This window comes from Bos mutus, chromosome 6 (genome assembly GCF_027580195.1).
Source record: "Bos mutus isolate GX-2022 chromosome 6, NWIPB_WYAK_1.1, whole genome shotgun sequence".
Taxonomy (NCBI): Eukaryota; Metazoa; Chordata; class Mammalia; order Artiodactyla; family Bovidae; genus Bos; species Bos mutus.
In genome coordinates, this window is record NC_091622.1 from 81,009,635 (window position 1) to 81,027,141 (window position 17,507).

A 17,507-nucleotide genomic window follows, 5' to 3' on the forward strand; every position below is an offset into this window, starting at 1 on the left:
ATCTAATTATATGATTCTAATTATCATAATTCACTATTCCTATAAGCTTGAAGTAGGTTTTTTTTGTTGTTGTTGTTGTTACCTGAGGCATCACTGATTCTATGCTATTTTTCACTTTAAAGTATTTTTCTCTTCTCATTTTACTTCACCAATGAGTTTGTCTATATAATACTCATAAAGTCTAAAACGTATTTATCTCATGCATGTATTCAGTCGCTAAATTGTGTCCAACTCTTTGTGACCCCATCAACTGCAGCCTTCCAGGCTCCACTGTCCATGGGATTTTCCAGGTAAGAATACTTGAGTAGGTTGTCATTTCCTTCTCCAGGGGATCTTCCAACCCAGAGAGAGAATTTGCGTCTCCTGCTTCTCCTGCATTGGCAGATGGATTCTTTACTACTGAGCCACCTGGAGAAGCCTTATTTATCTCACAGTATTCTTTCTATGTGTACATGTTAAGTCACTTCAGTCATGTCTGACTCTTTGTGACCCTATAGACTGTAGCCCACCAAGCTTTTCTGTCCATGGGATCCTCCAGGTAAGAACACTGGAGTGGGCTGCCATGCCCTCCTTCAGGGGATCTTCTTGACCCAGGGATCGAACCCACGTCTTTTAAGTCTTCTGTTTTGACAGGTGGGTTCTTTACCACTAGCACTACCTGAGAAACTTTTCCAAGAACTCACACTGTTGAAAAGTTTCTTATAAACTATTATAGTAACATTTATCAATATCTTATTATGTACTAAGCATTACTCTGTTTTATAGATATTAACTGAATGAAAATCACTACATTAAGGCTTTAAATTGGATAAAGAATGCTCACAAATTGGGTAGTCAGAGGATCTGGGTCTCTGTCCCTGGGTGAACTGGTATGTAAAGTGCAGCGGATGTATGAAAGCTCGCTGGATGGCAAAAACATTAAGTGGATCTAGAAAACATTTTGATTATGGTGAAAAAAATTAGTTGTCAGAATGAGATATTTAATATAACTATTACGTGAAATTAAAAAACCTATGCATCCAATGCTAAATAAATTTTTAATAAGAATACTTATGCAGAGAAATAAGCAATCCATGTAAAGGGTACTGTTTAGGAAAATGGCAAATGGATTTGGGATAAAAGCAGTACATAAAAAATATCAATATATAAACCACAAGAGGACCTTGCATAGTTCAAACATGGTAATGTGCCATGTTTGAGTTAAGAGATATCGTTAACTCTCATAATCTGAAGTAAAAAGGAAATACAGAACGAAAGAAAGAAAGAACAAAGGAAGGAAAGAGTGAAGAAAGGAAGGATGGAGGGGGAAAGAAGAAAGAGCAGGAGGCAGGAATGGAAGAAGGAAGAGAGAGAGAAAGATAGGATGGACAAATCTTAATTATTTGAAAAAACATATTTCTTCAGAATAACGGAGGTAACCCAATTAACAATTACAGGCAGAAATTTTCATTCAAATTGAACAAATTCATGGATATCATAGTTTGAATATGGTGGCAAATCTGAAGATTTTTCAGCAGTTTCAAGGTTGAGATTCTGAAGTAGTAATGCTACTAATGGCAGCAGCAATTGCAATAAGGTTAAGTGCCTGCCATTTATTGCTTGACAGCTGCAGTGGCCATGTTTTGCTTCATCAAGCCAGATCTGTGGTAGAGTACTGGGCACTTCTCCTGAAACTTAGCCCTTATCTTTGAATCTATTTTTCTCAATGATTGTATAAGCCACTTAATACCCTTTATTACAGGCCTCTTTTGTTTAAACCACTTAGAGTAAATTTTGTTTACAACTAAGAAAACTGACATTAAAATCTAAAAAATGTTCCCAAAAGAGAAGTGTTGCAGGCAAAAGTCTTTTAAAAGAATGGGAGTTTGGACCTGTGATTCCACTGGTTAAATTTTTTTTTTTTTTTTTTTTTTTACTTTTTATATAAAATCTTTCTTATTCTCTCTTTTTAAAATTTTTTAAATTTATTTTTTAATTAAATTTATTTATTTTAATTAGAGGCAAATTACTTTACAATATTGTATTGGTTTTGCCATACATCAACATGAATCTGCCACGGGTGTACATGTGATCCCAATCCTGAACCCCCCTCCCACCTCCCTCCCTTGACCATCCCTCTGAGTCATCCCAGTGCATCAGCCCCAAGCATCCTGTATCCTGCATCGAACCTGGACTGGAGATTCGTTTCTTATATGATATTATACATGTTTCAATGCCATTCTCCCAAATCATCCCCCCCTCCCTCTCCCACGGAGTCCAAAAAACTGTTCTATATATCTATGTCTCTTTTGCTGTCTCCCATACAGGGTTATTGTTACCATCTTTCTAAATTCCATATATATGCATTAGTATACTGTATTGGTGTTTTTCTTTCTGGCTTACTTCACTCTGTATAATAGGCTCCAGTTTCATCCACCTCATTAGAACTGATTCAAATGTATTCTTTTTAGTGGCTGAGTAATATTCCATTGTGTATATGTACCACAGCTTTCTTATCCATTCATCTGCTGATGGACATCTAGGTTGTTTCCATGTCCTGGCTATTATAAACAGTGCTGCGATGAACACTGGAGTACATGTGTCTCTTTCAATTCTGGTTTCCTCGACTGGTTAAATTTCAGTGTAGCAAGAACCTATGTAGTTTTTAAAGGATGTTGCTAGTTTTAATCTAACAACAGCAGACATATAGTGGCTATATCTTACCACCTCTGGTCACTGCAAATAAAGGGATTCTTGAAGATGTTTTTGGTGACCAAATTTCATCTGCTTTAGTACTCTTGCCCATCGTGGCTCAGTAGGTAAAGAATCTGCCTGTAACAAGGAAGACCTGGGATCATCCCTGGGTCAGAAAAATCCCCTAGAGAAGGTTACGGCAATCCACGCCAGTATTTTGCCTGGAGAATTCCATGGATAGAGGAGCCTTGTGAGCTATAGTCTATAGGGTTGCAAAGAGTTGGATGTGACTGAGCGACTTTCAGTTTCACTCAGTACTATAAAAGCATGAGAAAAATAAGAAATATAGGTGGGACAGGATGAGTCTGGTTGCACTGCAGAATTTAAAGAAATAAAATTAGTGTCTCAAAGTTTAAATTTCTCTGTTCAATTCATATTGAGATGATCAGAGTCTTCATGCTGTAAATATCTCATGTCCTCTTAGGATGACAGAACTGTGCATCAAAAACCAAGTCTTAGACCACAGAATTCCTGAACTGCTAAAATTATGGATTTATTGCCTTACCTTATGAGAAAATGAAGCCACTGATTGGAAAACATGAAATCCTGAGCACTGGAATGTGGATATGGGGGAGAAAATATATGATTGAAAATATTCTCAGCTTCCAAAACTTACTGAGTCTCTCTTGGTACCATTAAGTTCTTCCACACCTGGCTGAGGAAGCTACTCCTTGATGTCTTCAATACCTTATCTAAAATCATTAAGTGATAGAAGGAAGTATTTGTCTTCTTGCTCAAACTTATTTACTCCATCTGAACTCAAGATCCCAACATCCTCTTGGGAGCCAATTATGCAGTCAATGCTGTGGACAAAAAAACTTCCTGAATATGTCTCACAAAACTCTATAACTTAAATCCGCAGAAGCATATGGAATATGTGTGTGAAAATGGATTTTATATGTTCCTTACAGAAGAGTGAGAAACAATTTAATTCAAGCTGGTATATATACATGATTAGAGATCCAATGTGCTTCTCTAGGTAGCTAGCTAGCACAAATGCTAAATGCTTGTTCAATTAGTTGACCATGATCTGGATTTGAAAGGTGAACTATGTTTTTATAGTTCAGATACTAGGAATTCCTTGTTTTAATGAAGAAGGAATTAAATGACCAACTAAAATAGGAACACTGAAATTGATTTATTTGCCAAGACTTATGAAACTATCCACTAATTACAACTTCAGAAAGGACTCAGAAGACATGTTCTTCACCATAATTATAAGAAATAAATTGATGAGAACAGTGCCACTTTTATAACCAAAATCTCTAAAATTTATCTTTTCTTGAGAACACAGAGGTTGAAGATGCAGTGAAATGATTTCTTAATTTCTTAGGGATCAGATATGGCAGAGACCAAGTAGTAGCATTTTACCACTAAAAAGAAAGTGGACATGGATTTCATAATAGGTGAAAATGTGAATGGTAAAAAGTCTAGCACCAAGGCACTAAGCGACTGAAATAATGGACCCTCTTATCTATACCACTAATGATATCAAGGTCTAAGAAATACAAATGAAAATTTAGTGACCTAGTTAGTCATGGTGTCTCACCAACACCCAGACCTGAGTAACTTCATTTACCCTATTAAATGAAGAGAAAATTGACTGTCCATATGGAGGACTGTGCAAGTAACATATATTAATATTGTACATTTCCTTTTCAGCTTATCTGAGAGAAATCTCTGGCCATTTCTAGATAAGTTGGGGGTGCAGGGCTGGGGGTTACCGCCCGGATTGTAAATTTTAGATTTCAAGATCTAAATTTAGATTTAGAAACTAGGATATAGAATATACATTTAACAGATTATAGAGCTAACACTAATCTCTGTGGACCCAAAATACCCCTAAGAAACCATGATCTGAGTGGAGGCTATGATGGTAATGTGATGAATGAGATTTTGTCCTGAGCCCACATTACAACTGACACATTGATGCCTCCATTCAATTCTTTATTTCACCAGTCATAAGTGTATACTTGGAAGATTTCCTCTTCAACTATAAAAAAATCTCCTTGTCTCTGAGCCCCATGCAATAAAAGCTGTGAAACTACAGTAATGACCAAACTAAACTAAATCATAGAGCTTCCTCTTTTTATTCTTCCTCCTACCAAAAGAGTAAACACACACACCTAGTGGATCTGTGGGGAATACAGCAGTTAATGCCACCGTTCAAAATACATTAGAGTAAAAAATTAGTATTACCTACATGCAAATGTAAATTACCTCGTTTAGTCTATATAGAAGACAAACAACTGAACTCATCTCACACGCTAGTAAAGTAATGTTCAAAATTCTCCAAGCCAGGCTTCAGCAATACGTGAACCGTGAACTTCCAGATATTCAAGCTGGTTTTACAAAAGGCAGAGGAACCAGAGATCAAATTGCCAACATCCACTGGATCATGGAAAAAGCAAGAGAGTTCCAGAAAAACATCTATTTCTCCTTTATTGACTATGCCAAAGCCTTTGACTGTGTGGATCAATAAACTGTGGAAAATTCTGAAAGAGAGGGGCATACCAGAACACCTGACCTACCTCTTGAGAAACCTATATGCAGGTCAGGAAGCAACAGTTAGAACTGGACATGGAACAACAGACTGGTTCCAAATAGGAAAAGGAGTATGTCAAGGCTGTATATTGTCACACTGATTATTTAACTTATATGTGGAGCACATCATGAGAAATGCTGGGCTGGAAGAAGCACAAGCTGGAATCAAGATTGCCGGGAGAAATATCAATAACCTCAGGTATGCAAATGACACCACCCTTATGGCAGAAAGTGAAGAGGAACTAAAAAGCTCCTGATGAAAGTGAAAGAGGAGAATGCAAAACTTGGCTTAAAGCTCAACATTCAGAAAACTAAGATCATGGCATCTGGTCCCATCACTTCATGGGAAATAGATGAGGAAACAGTGGAAACAGTGTCAGACTTCATTTTTTGTGGATCCAAAATGACGGCAGATGGTGATTGCAGCCATGAAATTAAAAGACACTTACTCCTTGGAAGCAAAGTTATGACCAACCTAGATAGCATATTCAAAAGCTGAGACATTACTTTGCCAACAAAGGTCCGTCTAGACAAGGCTACAGTTTTTCCAGTAGTCATGTATGGACTTGAGAGTTTGACTGTGAAGAAAGCTGAGTGCCGAGGAATTGATGCTTGTGTTGGAGAAGACTCTTGAGAGTCCCTTGGACTGCAAGGAGATCCAACCAGTCCATCCTAAAGGAGATCAATCCTGGGTGTTCTTTGGAAGGAATGATGCTAAAGCTGAAACTCCAGTACTTTGGCCACCTCATGCAAAGATTTGACTCATTGGAAAGACTGTGATGCTGGCAGGAGGAGAAGGCGACGACAGAGGATGAGATGGTTTGATCGCATCACTGACTTGATGGACGTGAGTTTGAGTGAACTCCGGGAGTTGGTGATGGACAGGGAGGCCTGGCGTGCTGCAGTTCAAGGGGTCGCAAAGAGTCGGACAGGACTGAGCATCTGAACTGAACTGAACTGATTACAAAGATAGCCAGTAAGCTCTCTCCACAGAAGAAAGTCAAAAAAGACCCTCAGAATTATCATAGTAATGATCGAGCAAGTGACAATGAACTTCTTTTTCAACATCTCAGTAAACAGAGATCAACAAAAAATGTTTGTCTCCCTCTTCTCAGAAACACTTGTGTGCTTTTACCATCAGCATTCTCTTAAATTTCCAACTCTATGGCATAATTTAGTTTCAACCCCGGGCATTGCCACAGCCTGTAAGACATCATTCTGCACAAGTTTGTAAACTGCATCAAACTGAAAGTACCTGATGAAATGGAATTATCATGCCCCTGGATACCTTTGGAAGAATCAAGAAATAAAACCTTTCAACATAAAGGAATCACCTTTCTTAGTGATATTTCTGATAGTCTGGGACAGGTTGGGACATTCCCTCCAAAATGTTTGTTACACTTTGTAACTCATATCATGTTAATCTAGCCCTCTGATGAAAAAGTCAGAGTCTAAGACTAATTCAAAACAATTAAAATTTGATCTATTTTAGTTCAGAATTAGGATTCTGTACCTTGGCTTATTAAAGTATGAATACTTTTGGTTTTTTAGTTGGGATGAGCTTTTTGTTTCTGGGGATAAAATATACATTTGTATATATTAAAAGAGTGTCATGATATTAAAAGAGTGTTCTTGATAAAGTATGCCCAGTGCAAAATTATTTTAAAGTAAAACCCTAAAAAATAAGTTTATAGAGGAATATGATAAATGCACACTCTTTTGTGAGCTGATAGTGAAACATTTAACATAACTGTTTTCAATGGGATATTTAATTTTCATACGATGTTAACATATCACTCTCCATCTACTTATCCATCTATCTAGCAGTTATATTTTTGATGACCTAAACCAGTAAGACAAAATAAATGATAATACAATAGGAATGAACAATAGAAGTATTGTCATGTAAATAATCTAAATGCATTTTCTGTAAAAAAAATTTTTATACATCAATTTTTCCAAATCACTAGAAAACTTAAGGAGCTCCATGGAATTTATTTTTTCTAAGTTTGAGCTTAATAAAGCATGGTTTGTATTATCCATGATTTTATCCACTTTGCAATTCAACTGTTAAAGTTCTTTATATAATTTATGTATTCAAATTTTTTCCTGTCATTTGCCCTTCTCACACACAATTTTCCTTTACCTTTTTGTAAATTACTTTTCCCACCCTCAATTTTCCCACTTCATGTGTGTTTGTATGTTTTGACTGTGATAATTCCCACAACTTTGCAATTTTTTGTCAATCTCAGTACTATTTGTCGAATTCTACAAGGCCCATCCCATAAATTCCAACTAATTGTAGTATTTAGTTTTCCTTAAAACTTCATCTTTTAACTTGACTATTAATTTACATGCAAAAAAGTATCATTTGAATTCAGACGACTTCTCACAAAAGCAAAATGCTAGACTCCATAATGATTTAATAGCTGGAAAAATGTCTTAAATGCTGTGTAAACATCCATAAATTAATCATTTAATCACTATCCTCAGCATAAAATCATTATTTCTTTTTATAGACTGATGAGCCAGGGTTACCTAATCAATTTAAATTTCTAGACTAATGTAAGATTCTTATCTTGAAAAAATTACTAATTTTTTTCTTGTATGTGTTGAACATAATTTTGAATCTGGGCTGTTCATATATCACATTGATGTCACTAATATAAATCAATCAGAAAATGACAGAACAAATTATAAATTTGAAACAAATAAATTAAGAAACAAATGCATTTCTCAATAAACACTCCATGGAGATTGAAACTAAAGTTGAAATCTGTTAAAAGAAGTTTTGTATAAAAACCACATATGGTACAGATAACTTTCTGTAATTTAAGGCTGAGAAAATATTCAGACATTAAAACCAACTACTGTAGCCCACTTTCTATAATGTTGGTACTTGATAAATGTCCAGCACCGTGGCATTATTTCTAAGAGTTACTTGAAGTCAATAATTTTTGTGAAATTGATATTTAGTTGGTCTGAAATGTCAGACCCTGAGAAAATCTCCATCTTGTTTTTATTTTTTGGTAGGTTTGTAAGGATTTTACAGTACGTATGCTCTGAAAACTTGGGGGAAAAACAGCAAATCAAAAGTCAATAAAGTTTCTGCTCTGAATACAAATGTTTGTTTTAGGTGATAGCCATTCCTTGAATAGTCAGATAGAAATTTTTCTTTCTTGACATTTAAAGTATTTGTAGTTCAAAAAACATACTGTGCAGTCCTAAAAGGCCAGTAAGTAAAAACACCTGGAGCAAATATTTATTAATAATTTCATTTAAAAAACAGTTATCTAGTTCATCAGAGAAACATCATTCAAAGAAGGTTATGCAAGCTTAAATAATGTGCTATCAGGGAACTACAATTCTTAATGATTGTTCAATATGCTTTCAGTATGTTAATGGAAGATTCACATGTAGAACCAAGTAAGCTTAAAAGATATTGCATATGAAGGCTGAAAGCAATAGTTTAATCCCAATATTTTTCTGATGTGAGAAGAGAGTTCACATTCACAGAGCACTTGTGGCATCTAGATACTGTGATGAAAAATTAATGTATACTAGTATGCCCAAAGCTGAGTCTATACCGAAGGAAAACCTAATTTTCTCTAATTTTGTCTACCTCTTCTTAGCACTTTTATTAGTTCAACCTTAGGTTAGGGACAAAATGGAGTAAGATATAAAAAATTCACGGAGGAAAGTGGCATATAAGTGTACAATTATTATTTTTTTTGTCATGGAATAAAAAACATGCTGTGGATACATTCAACATAGATGAGAACATGAGTGCTTAGAATGATGCTTAGTGAATAATTCAAATATCTTTGTATCCTCTGGGTTACTTTTGAATGTTTCTCTCAGTTTTATCAGTCAAAAACAACTATGAACCCAATGACACATGTTTTTCTTATTCTCAAGAGATAACCACTTCATTTACCTGACACATCCAATAATTCAAATTATTTTGATCCAAACTTGATTACAAACAATATTTTCTTGTCAATCAGATCATTCCACTACCTACAAACTTATACTAACATTACAGGAATTAAGTCTGACCTAATTCAGTCAAACACATCCTATCACACTGTGAGCTCTACTGGCAAGGATGTCCTCACCAAGCAACGTCCACCTGCGGTACTTAAGAGGTAACCAGTTTATTCCCATGAACTGAGAGCTGAGGCCAAGGAATAGAAGGAGCATTACATTTAAAGCCCCTTCCTACACAGGCACCTGTTATTGACAAAAACCAGTTATAAGCTACTCATAGGCTTTGAATGGTTCTTGCCACATAATAGGACAAGTTATTAATTCAGCCATAGCTTGATTTTTAGTTTACTAGACAAGAATTCTCTATATTGATTTACTTAAAATTAAGTACTTGAGGGGAAATTTTAGGGGAATTAATCATTCAAGCAGCACTATTTTCCCTACTCCTTAATAATTACTCCTTAATATTTCCAAGTTCTTCATATGGAATATAGATATATTTTCATATGTATGGTTGTTGTACAACAGCTCACAGTTATTATAATTTTGATAAATGGATTTATCAAAGAAAAGTTGTTTTATACATTTGTAATAATAACAATAGAAATAATAAGAAAACCCTATTTTAATATGTGAAGAAAATTCAGATGTGGTGCCAAACTAATAAACCTGCCTAATTACATGCTAACTTAATGAACTAAAGAAAAAACCTGAAGTGAATAAAACAACAAAAATATAGATCTGAGCTATAATAATTGCACTGTTCAAAATTATGAGACAAAAATTTTTTCACAAATGGATTTGAGCCATAAATATATTTTTTAATGAAAAAATTCAACTAAAATCTATCTTATTTTCTGTCCGTGGATGTGTCTGCTACAAAACTTTAGCTTTTATTTGCCTAGAACTTAAAAAAAAAAGTCTCAAGGTGTATTCATTCTACTCTAAGTCCTAACCCTCTGGATAATGGGAAGTTCTTTTTCACATCTCAGGCAACTTAGCCCTGAGCTGGGGAGATAACTGACAGAGCTTGTCCTAAGGTACATGATTTGGTTGGACATCACACTTACCTGCTTGATTTGTGGTTACATTTACAGACACATACTGCCGGGCTCCTGGACTCAAGTCGGACACTCCATTCACTGCCTCAATCTCAAAGGTATAGTTTGTGTGAGCGAGCAGATCCACCACCATGACAGAGGTGTTTTTCAGGCCGATTTGCTGGGGGAGGTACCTGACATGACCGCCACACTCGTCACACACACCTGCATGGGAGTTGCACTTCTTGCATGCAATATAATATGACACATCTTTCCTTCCACCAGTGTCAGCAGGAGGAATCCATTCCAGAAAGACACTAGTTTCATTAACATTTGAGATGGCATTCCGAGGAGCTGAGGGGGGTCCTGGTTTGCAAAGTAAAGTGAAAAAAACAAATTTTGAGATGATAAAATTAGGCATTGCTTACTACACAAATTTATGGTCTGAAGGGAAAAAAATAGCTTTGCAATCATTGTTTTAAGCAGGGCAGAATGCAAGAATTATCAATTTGTAATAATCTTTAAAAAATCTTGTTACAGTTTTATAGGGACAATAGTGGGGTTTAAATACTATAGAAATGACTTATCTTGGCAATGTAACAAGTTCAGTTAAAGATTATGTTTTGCTTAGTGTATACATAAAGAATTATGGAATAAAACTATGCATGCAAAAAATGTAGATAAAATTATGTATTCAAATAGTGGCAGGTTCTTGGCAAGTCCAAGGAAAAATTCTCCTTGGGGATTGACGTGATTAAGTCCTCAATGATACTTGTTCCCTGAAAGCTAGGAATTAAACATGAAGGATTTACTAAGCAATGAGTACAGGTAGAAAGAGGATTTATTAGTGTGGCTCTTGACTACAAATACTACAGAAATTAAAAAGGACAAACAAAAACAGCCTTAGTTTATCTCAAAGGAAGTTGCATGTCTACTGATAAGCCACCAACAGAATTTGGAACCTCCTTCATATGACAAAAAAAAAAACAAACAAGAATTTAAGTAGTTGATCAATATTACAAACTGTGATAAAATTTTGCTTACTTTGATATGGTTTTAACATTGTGGTTCGGCAAAACTGTGCATTTTACTTAACTGAAAATCTAAAACTTATTTTAAAAATAATTCTCCAAAACACAATTAAGAAGAAGAATGAATGTGTTCAGACCTTGAAAAATAAGCATAGTAAATTTATATATAAATACCAACTGCTATCCATGTATATAATACTGTATTTCTGAAATAATAGCAGACTAAAGAGAACTAAAATTGGTTACCTACCAACTGTAACCAATGCATTACTCTGGTGGGGGGTGCTGATAATGAGACAAGCTATGAATGCGTGCAGATGAGAGATATATGGGGAAATCTCTATATCATCCTCTCAATTTTGTTCTGAACCTAAAAATGCTCTAAAAAAAGTGTCTATAAAAGAATTAACTGTATATTGTCTGACTCTAGAATAGATTTTTAGATACTCAGACTTACAGCTTCAGTCCACTGTTAATATTATATGATCAGATGTTCTTGAAGAGAAAACACATTTAGATTTGTTTCAGAATTACTTAGCAAAGATTTCCCAATAGGGAATAAAATGGACTATAAATGGTTCATAGGCATAAATTAACCTACTCAGGATGACATAGCTTAGTTATCTTAATATGTGCTGCCTGTTCTAAACATAGAAGTAAATATTAATTTCTACCTAACATTTATTAAACCATGACTGCTGAGGACTAAATTTAAAAGGCAAAACTAATACAATTATGTAAAGTTTAAAAATAAAATAAAATTAAAAAAAAATTAAAAGCAATAAGAAAGTTACCTAGTATTCATAAAATATCACTTAAAGAACTCCATAATGTAAAAATTGCCAGCTTTGATTAAAAAATCTCTATCTTTGCTATAGTTGTGGTTGAATCCTGTGAATTTTCCCATATAATCTCACACACTCCAATATAAAAGTCACTTTTCAGTTGAAATAAATACTTAAGATGGAAATACAACTCTTTTTACTATTGCCTTTAACTTATCTAATAGTGGAAAATTATGGCAAAAATGTAATTTGAGATCAAAATGTTACAGATTCTTTTGTGAGAAAAAGGTAAAGTATACTTGGAATAGGTCTACTTCAGAAGATATCAAAATTCTGAGTTTTTTTTCCTGACAACTTAACTATACCCACAGTTTCCATCTTTCCTCTAAATCTGTAAAACTGTATCATGGTCTAACTCTTCTTCTGACTCTGCTACCAATAGCCCCTCAGCATGTGAGTGGGGGGCACATATGCCTCTCAAAGTTAAAATGAAACTCATATATTCAAGGGAAGCCCTAAAGAAGAGGTAATCAGTGAAGACTCAGACTGACATGCACCAAAAAAATAACGTAATGAAATCCCACCGTCCTGCTAATAGACGTGATGTATGAACCCAAGTAGAGCTGTGAGAGACACCCTCAATTTGAACAGATTCATTAGAATCTGAATTTTGTTTTTTCTTTTCCTCTAAGTGTGTAGCATTTGGTTTTCCAGAGTACCAAAAAAAAATATTAAAAGAAGTTGAAACCATAAATTTAATTCCAAAGAGCCAAACAGACATAAATCAAGTGATCTCATCTGTTTAAGGGTATCATCATAGGTGGTATTTGTGGTATTGTGAATGCAACTAAGAACAGAACACACACACTCACAGACTATGTATTAGAAAGATCTTCTACAGGACTTCCTGTCTTTTTTGAGAAATGCATACAAATGAGTGTTCCTCTGAGACACAGTATTAGAAATGCACACACATGGATACAGAGAAAATATAAACCTCAGGTCCTAAACGAGAGCTAAGCAGTCCTTGACACCAGAGCATGGGGTCTCACCCATTCCCAAACCTAGTAATTTTACAGAATGGGAGGCTCATATTCATGCTGAGAAAGAGACTGATCGTGGTTGGACTACTTAAAGAAAAGAATACCTATAAAACTGATGAAATTGAAATAAGTCAAGATATGATTTTCTCTAATTCACCAAAGTACAGTCTAGCAAATATCTCCCTGTTTGGGCTCTATTTTGCTTTGAATAATTGAAGCAATTTCCACTGCAACCAAGATACATCACATTCAATCACACTTTATATCTCCTCAATTCAAATGTATCCTCTTAAGACAGGTATACAATAATGTCATTTACTTATGTGAAGAGGAATTGTTATAGTTAGTAACAATCTAACCCATAAAAGTATCAGAATGTGATAAAGAATGATCTTTAACACTATTAAGTTAATATCAATGATTTGAGAAACAATGAATATACATTTCACTGACATTATGAAATTCAGGCACTGAAATTCAGATAAAACTTCAGTTGTGATTATTTAAATAAAGAAATCATATGTCTTTATCTATGATACCAGAGAGTACTAAATTTCAAAAAAAATTGTCTTCATCTTTGAAGGCAACTACAACCTACAGAGATCTAAAAGAGTACAAAATGGGACATCACGGAAAATGAATGGTAAGGGGAGTTGGGATTCACTATTCTTCCCTTTCATTTGTTTTTGTTTGATTTGCTATAGAGACGAAGATAGAAAAACTAAAGAAATACTGTCATCAAGCAAACTAACATGTAAATTTGTTTCCTTCTCAGAAATATGTGGCACACTAGAAAAACAAAAACACCAAAACACTGATAGATATGGAAGTACCCACTGCAAATGTTGGAATAAAATGTTTATTATTCATCTGTTCTAAGATTATTTGACCATATACTTAATAATAGTTAAGGACACTCACTGCTAAAAAAACACAACCACTTGAAAATCCTAGTTGACAACTGGTTTTATATTTGACTCTTAAATTTGACTTGCCAACCCGCAGCACTCCATGTTCGTGTAGTGTTTCCTGTCTTATAAATGACCTTCTCATTGGTCTTTGCAGCTTAGTGGGGCAGGTTACAACAAGAAGATAGAAGTACCATGTACTGGATATTTTTGTGATCAGAAATTTGGCTTGGAAGAAGAGGAAGAAAAGTAAAAACGATTAACCAGGAACAGGTGAATGGATTTGTCAAAGTCATGTTTGACTACCACGAGCACTCAAATAAATCATAAAGTAAAAAAAAAAGGAAAAGAAAAATTGTATTTGTGGCCCAGATGTTGAACTTGAAATAAGGGAAAACGGATTCTTCCCACTGTAAATAATAGAAGAGACTCGGATTTCTTAATGTTTACTCGAAGATTGGATTCTGGTGAAATCCTATATTGGCAAATTAAACATTATGCCTGTTTTGGCGGAAACGGTAATAGAATGTAACAGGCTCCATCATGCTATTTCTTCAAACTGGTGAAGGTTAGCATCACCAAAGATCCATGGGTTTTCCTTACTTGTGCATGCCATTGTGGGTGGATCAGACTCCCTCCTGAAATAATCCTTTTCACAGACACAAGAGGTTGAAGCTTCCTCATGGGTGTAACTGTGAGGTGGACATTTGCTGCAGCTCTGGCTGTGAGGTGAGGCTTTGAAGAACCCAGGTCTGCACACTGTCAAAAGAAATAAGAGACTAAGCTTTTCCCTGGAACAGATGCAGTGTTTGCTTTGTGAATAATGTCATTATTTTGACTAGTATACACAGATCTCATGTAACACCATCCTTTCATTAATTTCAAAAAATTTTCATAAATTTCTGAATCATAAATAACAGGCTATTCATCCAGATAATCAAATATTTATTTAAAGTATTTAAATCAAACATGATTGGAATATATTTATAATGATTCTTATGTTACAAGAAATATAAAGATGGTCATATGTATTTAAAACAAGGTGCTTTGAATATAACTTTCATTAATGCTATTATTAGAACAACTTATGTTGGGAAAAAAAAAAACAAAATTTCCACTATACTCAGAGAACGGCATGGTACACAACAGTTGCTCAAAGTTTTGTTGTTGAATTAATAAGTAAATTAACTGTGTGCTTGGTCACTCAGTCGTATCCAACTCTTTGGGACCCTTTGGATTGCAGTCCACCAGGCTCCTCTGTCCACGGGATTTTTCAGGCAAGAACACTGCAGTGCATTGCCATTTCCTCCTCCAGGGGATCTTCCCGACCCAGGAACTGAATTCACATCTCCTGTGTCTCCTGCACTACAGGTGGATTCTTTACAGACTTAGCCATCAGGGAATGCTAAAACCTTCACAAAATTCTGTTAGAATGGAGAGAATGCATGATTGAGCTAGTATATCATTCACATTATTAATTTATATCATACTAATATCAAGAGGATTCAGACTTCAGGGTTTTTGTTTTTGTTTTTCCCACATTTTACTCCATTTTAGAAATTTTCATTGAGATCTTTACTGATCCAACATTCATCTATTCCAGTATCAGTCATGTTTATACCACAAAAATTATAATGCTCTACAAAGGAGAAAAGTGTGCCTTATTCAATTTTGCATTTACAATACTTATCGCAGTGTTTTACCACATAAAGTATTCACATATTGTTATGTAAGGCACACCTGAGTGAATGACATGGCAAGAAAAATGTAACTGAAATACTCAGAATCACATGAAGAGAATCTCTGATATTTTTGTTAAGTTAGTGGTCAGGTAAGTAAATATTAACAAGCTAAGTTCCCTTATTCTGTATTCCCTAAGCTTTTATCTTTCTCTTTCTTCTCAATGGGTAGTAAAGCCAAACTTCAATATTCCAATTGTCCACTATGAACCATGTGAAGACCATAAAACTGATGGTTTGATTACCTTTTTGGAGCTTAGTTAACTTAAAGCTAATCAACTATTTATGTGTTTTTTTCCTATTCTGAAAATCCACTATATATACTCAAGAGAGTTTATTCAAGCATCAATGAACATTTGCTAAAGCTTAAAGGTAAATTTGTATTTCCATGGAAATTCTGATAGACATAATGAACTAGGGCTAATTTTCATGTGCTATAAATGATCTGGGGTTTTAGTAATCCATGCGAAGGCTTTCTGCCATCACCATGAATAATCAGGAATTGACAAAAATGAGAAGGTATTTTTCAGTAGATCTAATTATAGCGATAGTAAAACCTAATGCTCTTATAAATTCAGAGTGAATGTGAAGGTATTTGAAAGATAAGAAGAGCTTTTTGATAGTATTAGGGACATTCTTGTAGTTAAATGATTAGGAGAAGATTTAAAATATTATTTTTCTTATAATAGGATTGCTGTAGCAGCCAGTACCATTCTTAGCTAAGTTATCCAATTTTTCTTCTTTTATCCTTTTCAGTAAAACCATTCTCACTTCAAACATAATTTTCTTTCAAAGACATGAACTGTCAATCCACACATTCTGCATATTTGGAGCTCATTTATCATTCATGAAACAAAAGTCATTTCTTTTTAATGAATTCCTTTTAATTTAAAAACTTTATATAATATCATATATAACACTGCTTTTCAATCCACCATGGGAAGTTAGGAAATAGGAAATTATATAGATGTAAGTAAAAAGTAGAAAATCGTATCCTTCTCTTCAGTAAAGAAGTTGAACAAAATGCTTTCAGCAGGTGGTGAGCCAGAAATTTTGCTTAGGACTGGGTTACAAGGTGAAAAAGATAGATGTGGCCCTGCCTTTATGAGTATTAAAGCCACTGCATGTGTAACTATAAATATAATTATGCAGGAAGGAGACAGAGCAGGGAAGTGAATATGGACACCTAATTTAGACTGGAATGTCAAAGAACATTTCCTTCAGGAAGCTGTCTCCACTGATATGTAAAAGATTAGGAAAATTATCCAATTTGAGGAGGAGTACTGCAGTGCCTTAGAGCGCAAAATATTTTCAAAGGAGAGGAGAACAAGTAGGGAGATGGAAAACACTAAAAAGTTGATCAGGGAGATAGTGGCAACAAAGAGGCAGAGATGATGTTAGGGAAGAGGATACCAGGTCAGAAACACATTATGGTTTCTAATATTTGGAACTTTTAGTTAATGGGTAGTAACAGGTCATTACAGTGTTGTAATCAGGGAAATGTTAATAGTAAGATCAAAGTAGTGTGTAAGAGATCATTTCTGTCTAGCATGGGCAATGGATTGACAAGGAGCATGGATGGAGGCATTTGCCCCTTTTGTTTCTGTTGCATTGTTCTGGAAACAGATAAGAGTGGTTCCAATCACTCTTATCACCACAAGACTGGTGACAGATAAGAGTAGGTAAATTCAGGA

At 34.8% G+C, this 17,507-nt stretch overlaps 1 protein-coding gene across 12 annotated transcripts in view; it reads right to left on the reverse strand.

The window, feature by feature from the left end:
• EPHA5 (EPH receptor A5) overlaps nucleotides 1–17,507 on the reverse strand; it is a 408,061-nt gene that overhangs the window by 191,048 nt on the left and 199,506 nt on the right. For 8 of the 12 annotated variants that reach the window (XR_011464517.1, XR_011464516.1, XM_005887234.3 and 5 more), the window contains exons 4-5: nucleotides 14,678–14,833; nucleotides 10,338–10,673 (exon numbers count right to left, since the gene is read on the reverse strand). The exons of 1 other annotated variant lie outside the window; for it this stretch is intronic. Coding sequence is in view for 9 of the 11 variants with exons in the window: in XM_005887234.3 (XP_005887296.2) it covers nucleotides 10,338–10,673; nucleotides 14,678–14,833 (492 nt within the window). In the remaining 2 variants the exon portion in view is untranslated. Of the gene's footprint in view, nucleotides 1–3,614; nucleotides 6,235–10,337; nucleotides 10,674–14,677; nucleotides 14,834–17,507 lie in introns of those variants that run through there. 3 more of the 12 variants (XM_070372467.1, XM_070372468.1, XM_070372471.1) reach the window with 2 other exon arrangements.